The 24,600-nt window shown below is 45.0% G+C and overlaps 1 protein-coding gene across 1 annotated transcript in view; it reads right to left on the bottom strand.

Annotated features, from left to right (window-relative positions):
- Nucleotides 1–323: 323 nt before the first annotated feature.
- LOC122935209 (zinc finger protein 271-like) overlaps nt 324–24,600 on the bottom strand; it is a 31,327-nt gene continuing 7,050 nt past the window's right edge. The window contains exons 2-4 of the mRNA XM_044290974.1: nt 22,978–23,038; nt 12,370–12,424; nt 324–1,668 (exon numbers count right to left, since the gene is read on the bottom strand). Of these exons, the coding sequence (XP_044146909.1) occupies nt 803–1,668; nt 12,370–12,424; nt 22,978–23,038 (982 nt within the window). The 3' untranslated portion in view covers nt 324–802. The remainder of the gene's footprint in view (nt 1,669–12,369; nt 12,425–22,977; nt 23,039–24,600) is intronic.

A 24,600-nucleotide genomic window follows, 5' to 3' on the forward strand; every position in this document is an offset into this window, starting at 1 on the left:
TTCCGCCCAGCAGTGTGTTCGGTGACGTCACCGGCTCTGAGGGGCGGGCTTTAGCTCTGCCCTAGCCGTTTTACTGGCTAGGGCAGAGCCAAATCCCGCCCATCAGTGCCGGTGACGTCACCGGGGTTCCTGACAGCCCCATAGAGAGCCCGGTACGTCACCGGAACTCAGAAAAATGCCTTTGCCCTGTGCAATTTAGAGCAGGGCAAAGGAGAGCATCGGAGCATGAACTGCTCCGATGCTCATGTGAGGGGGGCTGCCTGGGTGAAAATGGAGGGCTGTCCAGGTTCAGCTCTGAACCTGGACAACCCCTTTAAGTCTGACTTTATTTTGCTCTGTGGAAAGATGAAATACATTTTTCTGTATTATTCCCTTTTATTACCTTTCTTTTGTATTGCACTACAAACCTAATGCTTATACAACTGTTTAAGTCTTTGGTTTGTGTTGCTGCACCTAATTTATGAAGTGGCTCTCATTTTTTTTTTTTATTATGATGCAAGTGCGATGTGGTTTAGCTACTCTTAGTGAGAATATTCCAGGGGGTTGCCTGTGGTGGAGATGAAACTAGTAGCACAGCATAACTTAGACATAACACTGTTCTAATCCCGATCTACTTTTCACTCCACTTTTGAGTGGAGTGAGAGTGCCAAAACTCATCAAATATTGCAAAATTTAACCTAAAAGTCACAAAATCTTTCCCACTTGCAGATTTCTCGGTTTCGTATCTGTGTGAATTCTCTAATGTGTTTCAAAATTTAATGTCCTTGAAAAACATTTTCCACAGACTAAAATGGCTTCTCTGCTACAGTATGTGAATTCTCTGATGTTTAACAAGATGCGATTTGTCTGTAAAAGATTTATGACATTCTGAACATGGATATGGCCTCTCTCCTGTATGAATTCTCTGATGCGTAACAAGATTAGATTTTTTGATAAAACATTTCCCACATTCCGAACATGAATACGGCTTCTCTCCTGTGTGAATTCTCTGATGTGTAACAAGATTAGATTTTTTGATAAAACATTTCCCACATTCCAAACACGAATATGGCTTCTCTCCTGTGTGAATTCTCTGATGTGTAACCAGATTGGATTTTTTGATGAAACATTTCCCACATTCTGAACATAAATATTGCTTCTCTTCAGTATGAATTTTCTGATGTATAACAAGATTTGATTTATTTGTAAAACACTTCCCACATTCTGAACATGAATATGGTTTCTCACCTGTGTGATTTCTTTCATGAACCTTGAGGTTGTCTTTAGAAATAAAACATTTTCCACATTCTGAACATGGATACGGCTTCTCTCCTGTGTGACTTCTCTCATGCTTAACAAGTTGTGATTTATATATAAAATATTTTCCACATTCTGGACATAAATATAATTTCTCTTCTGTGTGAACTCTTCTGCGTGTAGAATGTTTTGCATATTCCCCACACTGAAAACCCCTTTTCTTCTTGGTACTTGGGGTAACAATATTTAATTGGTCAGGAGAAGGTTCTTCATGATTAGCAGGATTATATGATAGATCTGCACTGTGAAGTCCTGGATGGACATTACGAGAAATTAGCCTTTGACCTGAAGAGCACTGAATGATATCTTTATTTTCTTTTTTATGATCTAGAGATAACATGAAGTCTCGATCAAAATTCTTACTGGGATTTCCTGTTAGGAGTAAAAATACATTTAATGAGTTTTTGTGTTCAAAGCATTATGTAGATGTAAATCTATAAACTTCCTATTCATCTGAAAACACATGGGTGTTTTTTGTTGCAGTTTTTAAGCCAAATTCAGAAGTAGATCCAGCAGGAAGAAGTACAAGTCCTTTCTTTGTATTTCCCATTTAAATTGAAACTAATCCTGGCTTTAGCTAAAAAAAAAAAAAAAAACTGCATTAAAACCGCCTGTGTGACTCCAGGCTTTAACTATTTGGATAATACTTTATTATTAGTGTTGATCGAGCACTAGTTCGGCTCGAGTATCTCGATGCTCAGCACATAGTGGTATTCGGCCGAATACCGCATGTGCTCGAGCGCAATGCTCGAGTCTCCTCCCCGCACGTTTGTTGGCTGCTACACAGCCAATAAACGTGCAGGTAAGTACTGCTCTTCACTGTAATGCCATAGCCATGTTGGTTACTGGCATTACAGCGATTGGCTGGCTGGAAGGCGTCATCGGGTGCTATATAGCACCCGATGACACGTGTTCGGCTCAGTATTAGTCAGGGAGAGCTGTGCTGAGGAAGGGAAAGATACTGTAGAGAGTGAATATATTTTTTTTTCTGTAGAAAAACTTGTCAGAGACCCAAAAGTCCTTTTAAGGACTATTGTTGTGTGTGGCAACAGCAATATATATTTTTAGCGCAACTTGCACTAAATTGCTAAAACTTTATAGACTCAAAAGGCCTTTTAAGGACTATTGTGTGTGGCAGCAATATCTATTTTTAGCGCATCCTGTGCTAAATAGTGTGCAATAGTTTGGCCACTGCAGACAGCGACATTATCTGCGCTACATCTCCTGTGTAACGTGTGCGCATCCCAAAAATATCTGTGACATCCATTGTACTTTTTCCGTAGACGGTGTCCGCTGCGGACAGTGACAATACCTGGTGTACATCTCCTGTGTAACGTGTGCACATCCAAAAATATCAGTGACATCCAGTGTACTTTTTCCATAGACTGTGTCTGCTGCAGACGGTGACATTACCTGGGGTACATCTCCTGTGTAACGTTTCCACAACCCAAATACCGGTGACATTCTCTGTAATTTTATATTAGCCGCTGCTGACATCAGTGACATTATCTGCGGTATTTCTCCTGTGTAACGTTTCCAAATCCAAAATACCTGTGACATTCCCTGTAATTTTATATTAGCTGCTGCTGCCATCAGCGACATTATCTGCGGTATTTCTCCTGTGTAATGTGTGTGCATCCCAAAAATATCAGTGACGTCAAGTGTACTTTTTCCGTAGACGGTGTCCGCTGCGGACAGTGACATTACCTGGGGTACATCTCCTGTGTAACGTTTCCACAACCCAAATATTGGTGACATTCCCTGTAATTTTATATTAGCCGCTGCTGACATCAGTGACATTATCTGCGGTATTTCTCCTCTGTAACGTTTCCACATCCAAAATACCTGTGACATTTCCTGTAATTTCATATTAGCTGCTGCTGACATCAGTGACATTATCTGCGGTATTTCTCCTGTGTAACGTTTCCACATCCTAAATACCTTTTTTTATTTTTTGCACATACACTTACAAATCCTACGCTACTGTACGTGTGACAGACTTTCAAGCATATATAACATTTAATATAATGAAGGCGAGCAATAAGGGACAGGGAAGTGGCCGTGATGCTGATGGTGCAACCAGAGGCATTGGCCCTGGGCGCATTGAAACTGTGCCAGCTGCCAGAGCACAAGAAAAACAATCATCCACGATACTTAGCTTCATGTCCCAGTTTGCAGGGCGGCGCAGGACAACGCTCTCGAAGTCAGACCAGTGCAACCAGGTGGTCGGTTGGATTGCAGTAGATAATGCTTCCAGTCGGTTAAGAACCACCCTGTCTTCCACCAAGTCCAGTCTCAGTAGCCAAGAGTCTGGTCAACACAATCTACACCTTAATCCTCCTTCCTCCCACCATGGAGAGTCTTGGCAAACAAGTGATCCCACACTCAGATATTCCGATGGAGCTCTGTTCAGCGCCATTCCTTTATTTGGGCCTCTCGACAAGCCCTCTTGAAGAGGGACATGAGATCTTGTGCTCTAATTCCCAAACTCTTGAGCATCCACAGTCACAAGAATATGACGGTGGGGAATGGCAATTAGTGTTTCACGAGGTGGATGATAATGATGATGAGACACAGTTGCCAATAAGTCAACGGCAACTAGTGTCTCAAGAGGTTGATGATGTGAATGAGACACAGTTGTCAATAACTGAGGTTGTTGTTAGGTCAACAAGTGAGGAGGATGAGCAGAGTGAGGAAGTGTAAGAGGAGGTGGTGAATGATGAAGTCACTGACAGCAGTACAGAGGAGGAGGGATCCGCAGCACCACAACAGGCTGGAAGAGGCAAAAAAAAAAAAGTGCAGACGACAAAAGAAATGTAGATTTCAACCTGTGCCATACAAAAATGAGCCGGGGCGTGAACACTAGAAGCCTCAACACCACCAGCATGATCTGCCACATGGCATCAAAGCACCGTAATAGGTGGGCTGAACGCCTGGGTCAACAATCTGTGTCTGCAGGTCACACCACTGCCTCCTCTTCCCCTGTGTTACGTGCTGGCCAATCCCCTGTCGAAGGCGCAGGCCCGGATGCATCCCGTCCTGCACCTGGACTTTCGCAAGCACCATCAGCGATCACATCCACTTTAGTGTCCCAGTGCAGCGTACAAGTATCCTTACCCCATGCATTTGAACGAAAGCGCAAATACCCAGCCACCCACCCACCGGCCATAGCACTAAATGCGCAACTTTCCAAATTACTAGCCATGGAAATGTTGCCAATTAGGCTTGTGGACACTGAGGCCTCCAGCAGCCTGATGTCGGCTGTCCCTCATTACGCAGTCCCCAGCTGCCACTATTTTTCACGGTGTGCCGTGCCCACTTTAAACCAGTATGTGTCCATAACATCAACCGTGTCCTGACCAATGCAGTTACTGGGAAGGTCCACTGAAACACTGACACATGGACAAATGCTTGTGGCCAGGGATGCTACATTTCCCTGACGGCACACTGGGTGAACGTTGTGGAGGCAGGGAGCGAGTCCTACCCTGGGATGGCACAGGTGCTACCAACGCCAAGGATTGCGGGCCCTAATTCCATCAGGGTTTCCACCACCACCTACATTAGTGGCTCCAACCTCCACGTCCACCTCAGAATTATCCTCTTGCAGCACCAGTCAGCCATCTGTCGGTAGCTGGAAGCAGTGTAGCACTGCAGTGGGGAAGCGTCAACAGAACGTGCTTAAGCTGATCTGCTTAGGTGACAAACAGCACACCGCCACAGAGCTGTGGCAGGGGATAAGAGACCAGACTGAGTTGTGGCTCTCGCCACTCAACCTAGAACCAGGCATGGTTGTGTCTCATATAACGTTCTAGAGGGTCAGCTCACCTGCAGGCCCTCGCATATAATGTTTTAGAGGGGAAGCTCACCTGCAGACCCTCGCATGTAATGTTTTAGAGGGGAAGCTCACCTGCAGGCCCTCGCATGTAATGTTTTAGAGGGTCAGCTTACCAGTGGCCCTCGCATATAATGTTTTAGAAGGTCAGCTCACCAGCAGGCCCTCTCCTACGATCTTTTAGAGGGTCAGCTAAACTGCAGGCCCTCACCTACGATTTTAGAGGGTCAGCTCATCTGCAGTCCCTTGCATATAATATTTTAGAGGGGCAGCTCATCTGCAGGCCCTTGCATGTAATGTTTTAGAGGGTCAGCTCACCATCAGGCCCTCAACCATAATGTTTTACAGGGTCAACTCACCAGCAGGCCCTCACCCATAATTTTTTCAATTGTCAGCTCCGCAGCAGGCACTCGCCCATAAATTTTTTGATGCTCAGATCAGCAGCAGGCACTCGCCCCTAATGTTTTAGATGGGCAGCTCAGCAGCAGGTCCTCGCCCGTAATGTTTTAGAGGGTCACCAACAGGCCCTTGCTCCTAATGTTTGTGAGGGTCACCAGCAGGCCATAAAAACATAATTTTTCAAGCGTGTATGATTCCCTCCTTTATGTGTAATAAAGGGTGTATTGAAGTGCCGGTTCTTTGTAATTTTTGACTGCCCTTTCACTTAGTGCATAGGCTTTATGAGTGTAGGAGTTTCACTACCTGAACAATTGTACCACAATGCTAATGAGGCCCTCCATTATGTGATATACAGGTTGTATCGGAGTGCCTCTTCCTTGTAATTTTTTGCAGCACTTGCACTTTATATACAAGCCAATATACAGTGTCACAGGTAACCACCCATAAAACTAAAGGTTTAATATCTATCTAAAATAGCTATAAACCCTCGAACACAAACCACATAACAATAAAATAAGAAGGGGCATAGATGGCGGTGATGAGAACATAGTCCTACCACTTTACAAATCGCTAGTCAGACCACACATGGAGGACTGTGTACAGTTCTGGGCTCCTGTAAACAAGGCAGACATAGCAGAGCTGGAGAGGGTCCAGAAGAGGGCAACTAAAGTAATAACTGGAATGGGGCAACTACAGTACCCTGAAAGATTATCAGCACTAGGGCTATTCACTTTAGAAAAAAGACGACTGAGAGGAGATCTAATTAATATGTATAAATATATCAGGGGTCAGTACAGAGATCACTCCCATCATCTATTTATCCCCAGGACTGTGACGAGGGGACATCCTCTGCGTCTGGAGGAAAGAAGGTTTGTACACAAACATAGAAGAGGATTCTTTACAGTAAGAGCAGTGAGACTATGGACTCTTTACTGTAAGAGCAGTGAGACTATGGACTCTTTACGGTAAGAGCAGTGAGACTATGGAGCTCTCTGCCTGAGGAGGTGGTGATGGTGAGTACAATAACGGAATTCAAGAGGGGCCTGGATGTATTTCTGGAGTGTAATAATATTACAGGCTATAGCTTCTAGAGAGGGGTCGCTGATCCAGGGAGTTATTCTGATGCCTGATTGGAGTCGGGAAGGAATTTTTTATTCCCCTAAAGTAGGGAAAATTGGCTTCTACCTCACAGGTTTTTTTTTTTGCCTTCCTCTGGATCAACTTGCAGGATGACAGGCCGAACTGGATGGACAGATGGCTTTTTTCGGCCTTATGTACTATGTACTATGTAGATTGAACATTGCCTCCGTGCCTGCCCATAGTAACAGAATGTCATCAATAAACCTGGACCAAAGCACAATGTGCTTCGTCCAGCGATACATTGACTCTGCGAAAAATAAACACACTGTCCTCCCACCAGCCCAGGAGCAAATTTGCATATGTCGGTGCACAGGGGCTACCCATCGCGGTGCCCCTTGGCTGGTGATAAAAGTGGTCCTCAAACACAAAATAGTTATGTGTTAATACAAGGTTCAATAGTTGAATGACAAAATGGTTGTGCTCTCCCTCTACCAGTCCAGCCTCTTTTTTAGGCCAGATGCCAGCGAATACCTATGGACTCAGAGAGAGACTGCAGGTACCAAAAAAGTCATAGAACATACTAATGATAAATTGACGGTACTAAATCTTGCAGGAATTCCGCTGTCCAAGACAGAAGTGGCTATCCTAGAAAAAGGCTTGTCCTATGTACCCACTACCCGTTCCAATCTCTCTGAATGGGTTAAGGACCTTCATCTGTTCACGAGAAAACTTAGATGGCGGAAAATCTTCACATCTTCAGACCAGAAAAGATGTCAGGAACTCGGACTGGAAATAAATGATCTGCAAGGAGTAGACACTCTGGTACAATTGTTAAATGAGGAGGACCACCCAAAGGGACAAGGTCCTTTTATATCACTTAGGAACAAAAGTACCAAAATGCCCCTGAGGTCACTAAATGAGGCGAATATCGAAAAAATCCAACCGAAAACTACTGACAAAAATTATTCTAGGACAGAAATGGAGGCCCTTAAGTCATTAAGTGAGAATAAGGATGTTGTAATCAAACCCGCGGACAAGGGGGGGGGGGGGCAACATCACTATTCTTACACACCATCAATATAGAGAAATGTGTCTTTCCCTGTTACAAGAGGAACAAAATTATGAGCGTCTAAGAATGGACCCTACAGATATGTACTCAGCTGAACTCATTTTAATCCTCCAAACGGCCCTTGAACAAAAACTCATTGATAGGAAGGGGTTTGAATATCTTAGACCTGGAGCCCCAAAGGTAGTTACCTTTTATGCGCTCCTGAAAATACACAAAAGGTCTATGTCCCCTCAAAGGGCGCCCGATAGTGTCTGGGATCGATTCCCTTACACAGAACACAGGGACTTATATTGATCAGATCCTTTGCTCCTTCGTTACAGCCTTACCGTCATATGTGAGGGATACATACCACTGACCTCCTTCAACGCCTAGAGGGAATTACCATAGAATCAAACACGTGGCTAGCCTCCATTGACGTAGAGGCATTATACACATCAATACCTCATAACAAAGGTCTGGCAGCTGTTAAATACTTCTTAGATACAAGGTCCAAAGAGTTGTCTGAGCACAACCATTTTGTCATTCAACTATTGAACTTTGTATTAACACATAACTATTTTGTGTTTGAGGACCACTTTTATCACCAGCTCAGGAGCACCGCGATGGGTAGCCCCTGTGCACCGATATATGCAAATTTGCTCCTGGGCTGGTGGGAGGACACTGTGGTTTTCGCAGAGTCAATGTATCACATTGTGCTTTGGTCCAGGTTTATTGATGACATTCTGTTACTATGGGCAGGCACGGAGGCAGAGTTCAATCTATTCATGAGGGATCTCAACTGTAACCATATAGGCCTTTACTTCACGTCTGAGCTCCAACATGATCGGATAACTTTTTTAGATATTCAAATTGAACGTGGGCAAAAGGATTCCCTCAAAACCACCGAAGGGACAGTTCCTGAGAATTCGCAGGAATTGCTCTGAACAAGAGGATTTTGCTGCGGAGGCACAGAAACTGTTTAATCGGTTTAAAAACAGAGGCTACCCGGACTCTTGCCTCTATGAGGCTTGGGCCCATGCACAATCAGTGGATCGGTCGTCACTGTTCCAATCAAAAAGAAGAGATCCGTTATCATATGCAGGGGTCCTAGATCCCTTGATATAAATATGGAATAGCCAAATAACATAGGAGGTCTATGGTGACCCCGATGGCTCTCCATAGTGTATTGGAAACCCCTGTTTTGATCCTCTCATAGTAGATGTTATAACGATAAGTCTCTATATTACACACTATATACTATTATAATATTTTGGTAGATATGACTGATATAATTAAATATTAAAATAAAATGATGCCACCCATAAGATAAACACATCCATCTTTATTCCAATGAGATGGTTTTTACCAAATTTTGGTTAAGCTGGTCTTTCAAATGCTAGAAATATAATGCTGTAGCTCAGTGCAGGGATCAAGGACCTTTGAAACACTGTGGTCATGTGATACATCACATGACCAAGCTCTGATCATGTGACCCTGTGACATCATCAGCATGTGATACATCACATGACCAAGCTCTGATCATGTGACCCTGTGACATCATCAGCATGTGATACATCACATGACCAAGTTCCGATCATGTGACCCTGTGACGTCATCAGCCGGCGGCTATTTCAAAGCACCCGACATGACTGACCGACGCTCTGTAATGTTGCAGATGCCGGGAGGCCATCGGACGCCGCACGCTGACAGAAAACACCGCTTTGAAGGTAAACTGGCCCAGAAACAATATCATTGCTAATGTATTATGGACCGAAGCCTCTGCCCCTGCATTAGTGATTTTACTGAGCTGGGATGACTCTTTGGGAAATAAGAGACAACACATCTTAACCTATTGTTCTGATCCTGATATAGACGGCAGTGTCACTGGTTCAGAGTTATCATATATGGACTGGGCCCCGTAGATTTACCATCTAAAAGGTCGGAGGAGACACCACTGAAGTACTGTTATGTCCTTCTGATTACTGGACCCCGGCAATTAGTCCGTACTACAGACGGCAATATAGACACATCTTTCTGCATGTTACAACCATAACCAGGTATTCAATTCCTAAAAAACGGTCTTATGCTAATTTATGGCACCTAAAAGCAAAATAGTGTTTTCTTTATATTACATCATATTACAGATGGCTGCTACTACATGGAGATATCGGGTAGACAAATATTTATCAGTGTCATAACTACCAATTGAAATATCCTTTAGATACTTAGGCACTATTTATACCCCTGTTTCTGAATGCAATCTGGTCCTCTGATGAGCCCGAGTACAGTAAGGGTGAAACGCGTCGGGACAATGGTGTCATCAACTTAGATGGCATCATAATATCTATGAAATGAAGGGATATTGATACCACCAACTCTGGAATATGGGATTATGTGCTATCTGACAACTAATAGTATGTATCTACAAGTATAAGCAGGAGATAGACTAATCATCTCATGATCTGTCTCTAAACTTTCATTACTTTTTATGGTATATTATATATATATATATCTTTTTTACCTTTAGTCGTTAGCTATTACAATAACGATGAACTAATAGGTTAGCATACTATAGCTACCAGGGACATCCCGACTCAGGGCCATCCAAGGGCATTCAGGAGGTTCCAGATACAGGATCGCCCCTATCGGGGCGGCTATTCCGTTTATAGGCAGGGCACAAATAGTGAGAGGGTCGGTTATAGGGAGAGAGCCCATAGCTATATATTAGGCCCAATCTCTGCCATTCCTAGCCCCAAAGCTAAGTATCAACCTAATGATATCTTCCATCTTGTTTTCTTATTTTATTTTTATGTGGTTTGTGTTGGAGGGTTTATAGCTATTTTAGATAGATATTAAACCTTTAGTTCTATGGGTGGTTACCTGTGACATTATTAATTGGAATGTGCCACCCCAAACACATAAGACCTGCAGACGGGCTATTGTCTGAACTGTGAAACAAGTAAATATACAGGAAAGAATTTCTTCAGTTTTATGCGTATTATTGGCAGTCTGTAAAAGTGGTGTACTACTCCTCGGACAACATCGTTCCCAGCAGCGACCTGGGAGTCCAAGATGCATCCAGACATCCTCCCCATGCTGTTCCCGAACCATTTCGGTGGTGTTTCCATCAATTTCTGACCTTTTCCTATGAACCAGACGCCCTCCCCTCTTCAGAGCAGGGGCTGCCTGGTTTAATGCTCGGGTTCTCCCATTGACTTCCATTATGCTTTGGTGCTTAGTGAAGCACGTGAGCATCCCGAGGTGTTCGACCCAAGCACTATGGTGCTCGATCAGCACTATTTATTATGGATGAATGATAAAGTCCAGGCTTCTACTCTACACTGATCACTTCTGCCCACCCAGACTGACAGTTCCATCAACCCATCTCCACCCTTCCTCAATGCCTATTCATTCTAAGTTCTTTCTGTCCGCATCTACTCCTCTTCCAACTTCCAAGTGGTTGTCATCTACCTTCCACCAGGCACTGCTACTGCCTTTTTCGACCATTTCAATATCTGCCTCTTACACTTCCTCTCAGCCGGCCTCCTCACCATCATTATGGGGGATTTTTACATCCCTATTGACACATGCCATTCAGCTGCCTTAAAACTCCTTTCTCTTACTTCCTTCTTTGGCCTCACACAGTGGTCCTCCACTGCCACCCACAGAGATGGACACACATAAGACCTTGTTTTCATCTGCCTCTGCTCTTATTTAATCTGTTAAACTCTCTTCTATGACCAAATCTTCTTACATTCTCAACTACTCTCTCTTCAACTGCCCCTCCAGTCCATAAACTAGCACACCCTTGTAGAAACCTCAAACCATTGAGCACCTTATCTTCCCTTCTTGATGCTGACACAGCCGCTGATTTCTCCAACACCACAATTTCTTCAGCTCTTAAATCAGTTGTCCCTCTTTAACAAAGCAGAACCCAGAAGATCAATCAACAACCCTGGCACACTCACCAGACAAAAAACTGAGACAAGCTTCCAGAGTGGCAGAACAACGCTGGAAGAAAACCCGTCTCCAAGGAGGACTTTACCTCATACAAACAAGGTGTCCTCAAGTTCAGGTCTGCACTCACCTTTTCTAAACAGGACTACTTCACTAATCTTATATCATCTCTTTCCTGCAATCTCAAACAATTGTTTGATAACTTAACTCTCTTCTCCGTTCCCCAGTGCCCCCTCCACATGGTTTGGCCAAAGACATCTGTCACCAGTTTATACTGCCCTTAGGAGATAAAACTGATGACAGACACCTTGTAAAGGGAATCTGTCCCCAGTTTTATGTTGTATATAAACTAATGACAGATCTCCTTAGCAAACTGCTGGGTCGTTCTCTTTAATTGCCCACTTACTGCTGATTCATATAAAAAAAAAAAAAGAATGTCAATCAGAGAGGCAAGTGGGCGAGGAGAACCGTGAGCTCATGAATATGGGGACTCATTGGCATCTGCTGGAGCAGATAGAACCAGTAACAACTAGTGGTCAATATGTTCATGAATTTCTAGGAGGAATAACAGAGAAACAGCCTAACATATAGTTCTAAATAAAGTTGTTGCAGAACTTTCTGATTCTAGGTCCTCTGTAAGCCTACACTGCACATAACACAGGGGTCACTGCCCGGAGTGCTACTTTACTGGAGATCTAAGAGGGAGCCTCACCTGAAGAAACCTCCCAATTCCCTTCCTCCATTCATGATTCCATACCTGTGGTCACATGGACTGGAATGTCCTCCTCCACCTCACTCTTACATGGGGGATCGCCCATCATCCGCTCTTCTTCATCCTTCACTTTAATATCAGTCACATCTTCCCCCTGATTTGTCATCTGTAACAATTCAGGACAATACAGCAGACAGGTGGGAAATCTAACAGATCCACATAAGAGACCCCCACAATCTATGACCCCTCTATGGCTGCAGGACCCCCTATATAGATGTGTATAGGGCTCAGCTCCATCTACCTGATGGTTCTCTGGGAGCTTCTCCTCTGGACAGTCCTGGGAATACAGAGGGCGGGGACATCTCTCTGGGGGGTTTCTCCTCCTTGATCCATCTGTAGAAACACAAGCACACAGTGACTGAATATGTTCTATATATTGTGACACAGTGAGAGGTTTGGTCTGGGAAAACAGGTATTTTCCTCCCAGCATGTGCTGCTGGGCTGATTTACAGCCAGGTGAGGTCAAATACCGGACCGGATTTTAAGTGCAGGTCCAGGTTTCGGCAGCACCTGGCTGTCCTTAAATAGGCAGCTGGGCTCAGAAGCCATGTCTCTGTGTTGGGATCTGGGAGCCTTGTGTCTGGATAAAGGCTTGCTACCTGTTTGGTAGAAAACTGGTTGGTGCTGCTATGGTCAAGGACTCTTTGAGGCAGAATTGCCACATGGTGTGAATTACCACTAACACCGCAAGGTGACTTTTTGTTTGATTGTGACTGCTTGTTTTGTCACTTGCCTAAAGTGTGAACAAAACACTGAACTGTTTGATCCAAAGAACTTGTTGTTGCCTCTATATTGCGTCCGCTAATCCTGTCTACTAGAGCGAAACCCCACAATTGGTGGAGGATGCGGGCATAAGCAGTGAGGCTGTTGTGAATGTCGATTTTATATTTTTTTATTTTTTATATTTTTTTGGTTTCTGCATTTTTCAGGCACGAGAGACAAACCTGCAGCAACCTGATGCTAATAAGCAGCCACAGGAGACTAACCAGTTGCTGCTACAACACGTGATGGCTTTGCAGACAGCAGGAACAACCCCGAGCGTTCACGATGCCCGGAAATCGGTCCGTACTGCAATTCCTAAGATGACCCCCGCAGATGACCTCAATGTCTCCGGGAATAATTTTGGTACCGCCCTACGTCTGGACCCAACCCTATCCCGCGCCTGGGAAAATGTGTTAATTGTAGATGGTGAACCGCAACAACCTGGGGCAGAGTCAGTGTTTCCCCACTTTGTGGTTCATCAGGATATGTTGTATCGGGTAAACCAACTACAGGGTGAGCCTATTGAACAGTTGGTGGTCCCCAAGGCTTATCGCAAGCTTGTGTTAGATCTAGCCCACCAACACATTCTCGGGGGTCACCTGGGGCTGCAGAAAACTCAGGATCGTATTCTACAGCGGTTTTACTGGCCCAGCATATTCAGAGAGATAGAAGAGTTTTGTTAGTCTTGCCCGACCTGCCAGATAACTAGCCCCCAGCCACATTTCCGTAGTCCCCTAGTACCTCTCCAGATTATCGAAGTACCATTTGACCGAATAGCTATGGACCTCATAGGCCCAGTACCGAAGTCCGCCAGAGGGCATCAACACATCTTAGTCATTCTAGACTACGCCACTCGGTACCCGGAGGCGGTGCCACTGCGACATACCTCGGCCAAACTCATAGCTAAGGAGTTAATGGAGATGTTTTCCCGAGTAGGACTGCCTAAAGAGGTTCAGACCGACTAAGGGACCCCGTTTATGTTCAAGGTGATGAGGGAACTCTGTAAGTTGCTGCACATAAAACAGCTACGGACGTCCGTTTACCATCCGCAAATGGATGGCCTGGTAGAAAGGTTTAACCAAACATTAAAAAATATTTTGAAAAGGGTGGTGGCTAAAGATGGATAGGACTGAGACCTCCTTCTGCCCTATCTCATGTTCGCAGTGCGAGAGGTACCCCTACTGGGTTCTCGCCCTTCGAACAGCTATATGGCAAACACCCTTGCGGTCTCTTGGACGTGGGCAAAGAGGCGTGGGAACAACAACCCACTCCACATTCAGTATGTTACCCAGATGCAAGATCGGATAAAGAACCGTGTTTCCTCTTGTTAGGGAGAATATGAAGGCAGCTCAATGAGCCCAGAGTCGGGTCTATAATCGGCAGGCTCGGGTCCGGATCTTTAACCTGGGTGATCGGGTTTTGGTTCTGGTGCCGACCGTGGACAGTAAGTTCCTGGCTAGGTGGCAGGGGCCCTACGAGGTACTCGAGAACATTGGAGATGTAAACTGCAAGGTACACCAGCCAGGGCGGCGAAAGCCAAAGCAGGTTTACCATGTGAATTTACTCAAACCGTGGAAAGATAGAGAAACCTGTACAGGAGACAGCCCGCGGCCGGGTTTTCTAGGAGAAGAGGTACCGGCCCCTCTGTCTGATGCAAGAGAGGCATCTGCTACAGTAAAAATTGCTGACAGCCTCTCCTCTAAACAGACTCAGGAGGCCAGGGAGTTCGTTAGTCGGAACACGGATGTGTTCTCGGACCTCCCTGGAGGCACTTCAATAATCTAGCATGACATTATCACTGAGCCTCAGGCAAAAGTCCAATTAACACCCTTACGCCCAGAGCTGTACATGTACGGCGCAACCGGACCTGACTTAACGCCCAGCGGCACATGCGATGTCCGTGCAAGGAGGAAGCAGCCATCGGGTCCCTGCGCTGCTGTGACGGGGGCCCGAGGGCAGCGAAGGCAGCCTGATGCCTTCCTTAGGCATCGTGGCTGCCTTCCGTGACAGCCTGTGAGATCCAGCCCCCTGTACTACACCGGTAATACACTTACAGCCAATGCATGTCAATACAGAAGTATTGTCATGCATTGTCAAGTGGATTAGACCCCCAAAAGTTGAAGTCACAGAGTGGGACAAAAAAGTAAAGTGAAAAAAAAGTTAAAAAATAAAGTTTTACAAAAAATTTTAAGTTTCAAAAAATAAAATAAAATGCGTCCTTTTCCCAAAATAAAGTAAAAAAAAAAAAGTTTCAAAATAGAGAGAAAAAAAAGTAGACATATTAGGTATCGCCGCGTCCGTATCGACCGGCTCTATAAAAATATCACATGACCTAACCCCTCAGGTGAACAAAGTCAAAAAAATAAAATAAAAACCGTGCTAAAAAAAAAAACATGAAGAAAAATCAAGAAGAAAAAAAAATATACATATTTTTTGTCACCTTACATCACTAAAAGTGCAATACCAAGCGATCGAAAGGGCGTATGCCCCCCAAAATAGTACCAATCTAACCGTCACCTCATCCCGCCAAAAATTGGCCCCTAAGACAATCGCCCAAAAAAAAAAAAAAAAACTATGGCTCTCAGACTATGGAGACACTAAAACATGATTTTTTTGGTTTAAAAATGATATTATTGTGTTAAATGTAAAAAAAAAAGTTGATATATTAGGTATTGCCGCATCCGTAACAGCCTGCTCTAAAAAAATACCACATGACCTAATCCCTCAGGTGAACACCGTAAAAAAGATAAAATAAAAACGGTGTATCACCTTACATCACAAAAAGTGTAATAGCAAGCAATCAAATAGTCATATGCACCCCAAAATAGTGCCAATCAAACAGTCATTTCATCACGCAAAAATTATACCCTACCTAAGGCAATCGCCCAAAAACTGAAAAAACTATGGCTTTCAGAATGGCTTTTTTTTTTAAAATGCTTTATTATGTAAAACTGAAACAAACAACCCCAAAAAGTAGTCATATTTGGTATTGTCGCATCCGTAACAACCTGCTCTATAAAAATACCACATAACCTGTCAGATAAACATTGTAAATAACAAGAAATAAAGACGGTGCCAAAACAGCTATTTTTTGTTACCTTGCCTCACAAAAAGTGTAATATAGAGCAATCAAAAATCATATGTACCCTAAAATAGTACCAACAAAACTGCCACCTTATCCCATAGTTTCCAAAATTGGGTCATTTTTCTGGGAGTTTCCACTCTAGGGGCGCATCAGGGGGTCTTCAAATGTGACATGGCAGCTTAAAATTATGCCAGTGAAATCTGCTTTCCAAAAACCATATGGTGTTCCTTTCCTTCTGACCCTGCCATGTGCCCGTACAGCGGTTTACGACCATGTATGGGGTGTTTCTGTAAACAATTGTTTGGCTGTTAACCCTTGCTTTGTTACTGGAAAAAAAAATATATTAAAATGGAAAATCTGCCAAAAAAGTGAAATCTCCATTTTCCATTAAATCTTGTGGAACATCTAAAGGGTTAACAACGTTTGTAAAATCAGTTTTGAATACCTTGAGGGGTGTAGTTTTTAAAATTGGGTCATTTTTGGGTGGTTTCTATTATGTAAGCCTCACAAAGTGACTTCAGACCTGAACTGGTCCTTAAAAAGTGGGTTTTGGAAATTTTCTGAAAAATTTCAAGATTTGCTTCTAAACTTCTAAGCCTTCTAACGTCCCCAAAAAATAAAATGGCATTCACAAAATGATCCAAACATGAACTAGACGTATGGGGAATGTAAAGTAATAACTATTTTTTGAGTTATTACTATCTATTATAAAAGTAGAGAAATAGAAATTTACTAATTTTTCAAAATTTTTGGTAAATTTGGTATTTTCTTTTATAAATAAAAATGAAATATTTTGATTCAATTTTACCACTGTCATGAAGTACAATATGTGACGAGAAAACAATCTCAGAATGGCCTGGATAAGTAAAAGCGTTTTAAAGTTATTACCACATAAAGTGACACTGGTCAGATTTGCTAAAAATGGCCTGGGCAGAAAGGTAATAAAATGGCTTGGTCCTGAAAAGGATTAAAACCATACCGGGTGCCCAAGGCTCGGCGACAAGCCATATCGGAGGAGGTGCAGCTAATGTTGCAGCTAGACATCATTGAGGAGTCAAAAAGTGAGTGTTCCAGTCCTATAGTATTGATACCCAAGCCGGACGTTGCGGTTTTTTGTAATGACTTTCTAAAAAAAAAATCAAATTTGATGGGTATCCCATGCCCCGGGTGGATAAGCTCATCGAGAGGTTAGGACAAGCCAGTTTTTTTTTCTGTTTTGGACCTCACGAAAGGGTACTGGCAGGTGCCCTTAACGGAGGCTGCCAAAGAGAAAACTGCCTTCATCACGCGTGAGGGCCTGTATCAATATAAGGTATTACCCCCGCCACTTTTCAGTGACTAATTGACATTGTCTGTACCGACTGGGAAAGTCACCTACCCAAAGTGCAGGCTGTAGTGGACTCTCTTCGGAAAACTGGCCTAACCACTAACCCCAAAAAATGTGCGATAGGGTTAGAAAAGACTAAGTACCTGGGGTATGTCATTGGGCGCGGAGTCATCAAACCCCAAGTGAACAAAATAGAGGCGATACGGAATTGGCCCCGACCTGTCACCTCTAGACAAATAAAGTAATTCCTGGGAATGGTGGGCTATTACATGTGGTTTGTTCCCCACTTTGCTACGGTGGCCGCACCATTGACAGGACTCTTGAAGGGACACAAGTCAGTGATGGTTCGATGGGATGATTGGGTGGAAGAGGCTTTCTCCACTTTGAAGTCGGCCCTGTGCTGGTCTCTGGTTTTGGTGACGCCCGACTTTAATATGTAGTTTATAGTACAGACCGATGCCTCAGAGGTGGGCCTCGGTGCTGTACTGTCTCAGGAAGTCAACGGGGAGGAGCATCTTGTTGTCTTCCTCAGCCGTAAGCTCACCCCAGCCGAGACCCGGTATAGTATAGTGGAGAGAGAGTGCCTGGCTATCAAGTGGGCACTCAAGTCTCTCCGATATTATTTATTGGGGAGAAATTCCGCCTGGTGACCGACCACTCCCCTCTCAAGTGGATTAGCCAGGCCAAGGACAGAAATGCCCGTGTCACCCGATGGTTTCGCTTCCTACAAGACTTTACGTTTTTGGTAGAACACAGGGCAGGCCGGTTGCAGGGAAACGCGGATACCCTGTCCCAGGTACACTGTCTGGCGGGTGAACAAAGGGGGGGGGGGGTATGTGACAAAGTGAGAGGTTTGGTCTGGGAAAACAGGTATTTTCCTCCCAGCGTGTGCTGCTGGGCTGATTTACAGCCATGTGAGGTCAAATACCGGACCGGATTTTAAGTGCCGGTCTGGGTTTTGGCAGCACCTGACTGTCCTTAAATAGGCAGCTGGACTCAGAAGCCAGGTCTCTGTGTGCTGGGATCTGGGAGCCTTGTGTCTGGATGAAGGCTTGCTACCTGTTTGGCATGAAAACAGGTTGGTGCTGCTATGGTCAAGGATTCTTTGAGGCAGAATTGCCACATGGTGTGAATTACCACCAACACCGCAAGGTGACTTTTTGTTTGATTATGACTGCTTGTTTTGGCACTTGCCTAAAGTGTGAATAAAACACTGAACTGTTTGATCCAAAGAACTTGTGGTTGCCTTTATACTGCGTCCGCTAATCCTATTGAGCAGATGATGGGAGTATTATCTATGTGGCCCTTACACCTCTTTAATTAGATAGATTTCTCACCTCGTCTCTTCTTACCTGGTGATGTCAGAGGCCAGGGAGCCTCCATCATGGCCTCCTTGCACAGATCCTTGTGTCCTTCTACATACTCCCACTCCTCCATGGAGAAATAGACCGCCACATCCTGACACCTTACAGGAACCTGACAACACAATGACACCGTCATCACCCAGACCCCTCCAGTGCTGTTACTGGAGAATTTCCCAGCATTCCCAGCAGTGTCACCTCTCTAGTCAGCAGCTTAATCATCTTGTGGGTGAGTTCTAGGATCTTCTGCTCATGTATCAGGGGAAAAACCTCTGTGATGGTGATCCTGCTCCACCCTCCTGACTCATGGATGATTGGATTCCCCCCCGATGTCTTCTTCACTATGGTGTAATCCTGTGGATGGAGAGAGACACTTAGGGAAAGAAATTATTTCTTGACTCCAGATCTACGCTTAGAATCCCTCCCTGGATCATGGCCCCATCTCCAGTAATCTAGTCACTAGAAGCTGGAATATTATTACCCTCCAGGCCCCTTCTGGACTCCTCTAGAGAATCCCACATGACCCCTTCCTCTGGCAGAGAGCTCCATAGTCTCACTGCTCTTACAGTAAAGACTCCTCTTCTATGTTGATGGAGAAACCTTCTTTCCTCTAGATGTAGTGGAGGCCTCCTTGTTATAGTCCAGTATCATCTAGATGTCAGACTAGTGGTAGAAATCCTCCCTCCAGGCCACACTCCGGCCATCTCCTCTTCTCCTTTCTCTCCTCCTGGGTACAACGTGCCTACTTACCTTCTCATGGCTCCTACAACATGACTATTGGTCTCCATGATCCATCACTGACCATACTGGTGGCTGATCTTCAGGTTCTCCATCACTTGGAAGGTCTGGATGCCGTTCTACAGGACCCTGCATTCTCCTTTCCGATGTCTGACTTGTTACAGAATACAATAAAGAGGAGAGAAATCTGGAAAAGTTTACCTCTCCGCTCAGCAGGGAGATGATCTCCAAGGTGAGGTCTAATATTCTTCTGCTGATCTCATTCCTGTCCATCCTTGGTGGTGATTCAGGAGAAGAGGAGAGAACTGGAGGCTTCTAGTACTGCAGGTGCCTTTATGAGGAGAGGAGAGGCTGGAAATCCTCCAGGGACAAGAGCTTTAGTGAGATCCAGAACCGCACTTACTGCTCCTGGAGAGACCCCGCTTCTCAGAGCCCCCAGCACCGGGGATAAAGGGGGATTCTGGAGAAATGGCTGATACCAGAGAGAAGAAGAGGCTCCAGACACCACAGCAGTGACTACCGACCAGGACCTGCTCTGTATCTGCTGCACTGCAAGAGCTGAAGGACCTGGGATGATGTCACTGTCATGTGATCAGTGCAGGGGGTGGAGCTCAGTGGTGGAGAGAAGGACCTGTGATGATGTCACTGTCATGTGATCAGTGCAGGGGGTGGAGCTCAGCAGCTGAGGGAAGTGGTGATGAAAGACCTGTGATGACATCACACCCATGTGACCAGTGAGGGAGGGGCAGCTCTGGGTTTGATGTTTCTGGCCTGCAGACAGTACACTGTATACTGGAGGAGGTCGGTATAAGGCTTTGTTCACACAGTTTCGTGGATTTGGGGCACATTTTCCTAAAGGTTGTTTAGTAAGATCTGGATTGGAAAGGAATAGGAAATGTAAAGGCAGGATTTATAATTCTTTCTGCTGAATCACACAACAGCTTTTCCAGCGGAATTTTGGCGGGGACAGCAGCAGCCGTGTCCTTTCTGCCTCGAAGATCGAGGAGTGCGACTTACAGATGTATGAGAGGCGGAAAGGATGCGGTCGACGACTGGTTTTCAGTGAAATTTCGGTGCAGCTGTCCATGCCAAAATTCTTCTGGAAAAGCCCTGTGTGAATGTCCCGTTAGGGTAGGTTCACATGGGTTTCTTTGGAGGTTTTGAGGCAGATTTTCCTGCAGAAGTGGATCCACCAGGAAAGAGACGTATGACTCCTGCCTTTATGTTTCAGATTCCGGTCCAATTTGGCAACAAATCCTGCATTAAAATCTGCCTCAAAACCGGGAGGTAGGAGGAGGACAATACACAGACAGCAGAGGTAGGGGAAGAATACATAGACAGCAGAGGTGGGGTGGAGGAGAATACACAGATAGCAGAGGTAGGAGGAGGAAGAAAGAGACAGATAGCAGAGGTAGGTGGAAGGGGACACAGACAGCAGAGGTAGGAGGGGAGAGGAGTAGACACACAGCAGAGGTAGGAGGAAGGGGACACACAGACAGCAGAGGTAGAAGGAGCAGAAAGGAGACACACAGATAGCAGAGGTAGGAGGAGGAAGAAGGGGACACACAAACAGCAGAGGTAGGAGGAGGGAGGGGACACAGACAGCAGAGGAAGGAGACAGACAGACAGCAGAGGTAGGAGGAGGAGGAGGAGGAAGGAGACAGGCAGCAGAGGTAGGGAGCCCTATAAAAAGGTTCTCAGAGGCAACTTGTGAATAGTGTACCCCTTAGTGAGAGATCATTCACTGCTAGACATGCCTCTTCAACACACTCAAAGACATTTCGCTTTGGACTGAGAGAAGCAGGATGGTGGTTTTGACGAATTAACCGCCATCTAGGCAGTTCTGACCTCGCTGTTAGGAGATGTTGGGAGCAGTGGTTACATGAGGGCACACACAGCAAACAGCCTCCAGACAGACCACCAGTAGAGAGGACTGTTTGTTCCACTGACAAACATGAGCAGCTCCCATAGTTCTGTTGTTCACCATCTAAACAGGTGGCCCCTTCATTACACCCCTGTCTCCACCTGGACTATCTCCTGGCACTTAGAAGAAAGACATTTGTGTCACTACACCCATTATGTGTCCTGTGATTGACAGCAAGACACCATCACCTTCATTTGCAGTAGTGTCGTGAACAAGAAACCTGGACTGCTACAGACTGAAGCTGTATTGTCTTTAGTGACAAATCGAGGTTCTGTTTGGGATCTGACAACAGTCAGGATTGAGTATGGTGGCCTCACGTTCAAAGCTTTGATCTTGGTTTCATGTGGAGCGACACACTGCCCCAACTGCTGGTATGAAAGTGCAATAAAGAGCAGAAGAAACGTATGGCCAAAACCTCCCAAAAATCTGCCAGGGCCAGATCTACTTCTATTATGGTCAGCTCGCGAACTGGTGATGCCGCTGATACTGTGGGTGCAGGCTAAAAACATGCCAGACCAAAGCCAAGCTCAGCTTCCGGTAACTTTATGCGAGTATCTTCTGTCTAGTAGTTTTTCTCCACATTGTAGGAAGACAAAAGCATCGCCATGTGCAAGATCTGCAGGATTAAACTAAGCTGTGGGTGTTTAAATACAAACATAAGAACCACAGGTGTAATGCAGCACATCAAGCAGCAACACCAGATCCAGTGGGAAAATAGAACTGGCCAACAGCAATCCGAACAAGACTGTCCTCCTCCTCCCAGTCTCCTTTGCGGCATCTACAGACAGTATAGTGACTTGTCATAGTCATCATCAGTTATTGCTTCTCCCACACACTACTACTCATCCTCTGATCCATCGTCAGCCATTGATAACGGAATGTGTAGCCAGTAAACTCTACGCTCCCAGCAATCTGATGGTGTGCAAGTTGAACTCCCGCTGGCCTAATTGCTGGCAGTGCAGTTGCTGCCGTATCACTTAAAGGTTTCTACCACTTTTAGGGAGATGATGGTGTGTGATCATCCTCACTGGAAAATACTTATTATTTTTTCAAAAAGGCCACCCCTGCCTTGTTCTCCCACATGGCAGCTGTTAGGAGCAAGGAGAGTATGTCTTTCACTACTTACTGAATCAATATATTTTGTGGCGGCTGCGATGCAGCAGAATCAAGGCCAGGTCATATTGACACCTGTATGTTTGTGTTCGACTGGCTTTCACACCTGCAGCTTATCCCCCTCCTCCATGGACATCCATCCCCAACAGAAGCAGGGTAGAGCATCACTTCCCCTCCCTCCTATCACACGTGTCACATGTTCCCATGCCATCTTAGAGCTGATGAGTCTGGGTGACAGTAGCTACACAGCAGATTAGTTGCTAAAGTAGGTCAGGCAGCAAACATTCCGCTGACTATCTCCTGCCAACTCCAACTGGGCAAAGTGGTCATCAACAATGACTGTGCTGCAGTTGGGGGAAATAACACAAGCTGTTTGCATGGTGCATGTTATAAATTTAGTTGTGCAACATTTTTTGAAAAAGTACCATGGCTTGCAGAGGGTGCTGGCCGTGTCCAGGAGATTGTCCTCATATTTCTGCTATTCTTAAATAGAACTCCCTCCTGAACTTGAAACAACAGAACAGTTTGCCATTGCAACGCTTAATCTGCAACATTCCAACTGGCTGGAATTCCACCTAGCATATGTAGGAGCATCTGTATAAGCAGTGTAAAGTGGTAAATCATTTTGTCATGCATCAGACCACCTCAGCAGGGAGCATGTGTTGTTTTGAGCTCAGGCAGTGGCGGCTGAACAGAGATGCGTGTTGTGTACTTCACATCTTAGAAGAGACCACCACAATTGTCAATAAGGACAACGACAGCATCAACAATGTAATTCCCATGATATTTATTTTAGAACAAACACTCAAGCTGATGCAACTAGGGAGGGTGGAAGAAGAAGAGTTAGCACATCTTCCTGGTTGCACTGTAGCTGTAGGGGACCTACACGGAGAAAGTGTCATGGAGGAGGAAGAGGATGAGGAGCTATCGCTGGAGGAGGCTGACGTTAGAGATGAAAACTACACTAGCCATGATGGTCAATACCCTGCAAAAACAACTGGGTCCTTGGGCAACCATGGTAAGCTGTATGTTTGCTTGCATGTTTACTGACAGGTGTATTGTTAGCAACAAGCAATCTGATGATTACTGGATAGCCATGCTTTTAGACCCTCGCTATCAAAGCAAAATGTGGGAATGTTTTCCTGTTACTGAAAGGGAGGCCAAATTAATGTATGATCAAGATACACTGTGTAAGTAGCTTGCCGCAGCTTTATTTGAGCAGGAGGTCTCTCTATGCCAATTCAGTCTCATGAACATGATATTTTCAGTTGCTACGCCAGGCTGACAGAAATCAGCAAATGGAAACATAACCCCTGAACAACCAGGTTCAGTTCCTGGACTGTGCCCTCTCTCTGGCACATTCCCTGACCCCATGGAAGATTGGAACAGTAGCCTGAAATTGGCCAAGTTTGTTTTCTCTCTACTGTTTTGTCCAGCCTCCATTGTGATCTCAGAAACGGTTTTCAGCTTTGCAGGGGTCGTCACCACATCCAAACGTGTCCTCCACCAGTGTACATAACATCACTTTTGTCAAAATGAATATGGCTACTACAACTGCTGCAGCTGCTACTTTTTCTAGCTTTGACGAGGCCACCAGATTTGCTACCTCCTTTCTTCTACCCAGCTGACGCTTCTACCACTATTACCCCTGCACAGTGGCACATAAATTGACTGCCTTTTGTGTTCCATGCAGTGCTGATACTGCTGCCACAAGCCACTATTACCCCAACACACCTTAGACCTTAACTTACCCTTTCCACATCCATGCTGCACTGCTGCTGCTTTCAAAAATAGGGAGAATTTTTCAGGCCTTGTTCATAACAAGCCACTGTTTCATCTGACAATTAACATGTACATGTAGAAATCTGGGTATGCATCTGTCCCCTGTTAAGACCTCATGCACACA

This window comes from Bufo gargarizans, chromosome 4, assembly GCF_014858855.1.
Source record: "Bufo gargarizans isolate SCDJY-AF-19 chromosome 4, ASM1485885v1, whole genome shotgun sequence".
NCBI lineage: Eukaryota > Metazoa > Chordata > Amphibia > Anura > Bufonidae > Bufo > Bufo gargarizans.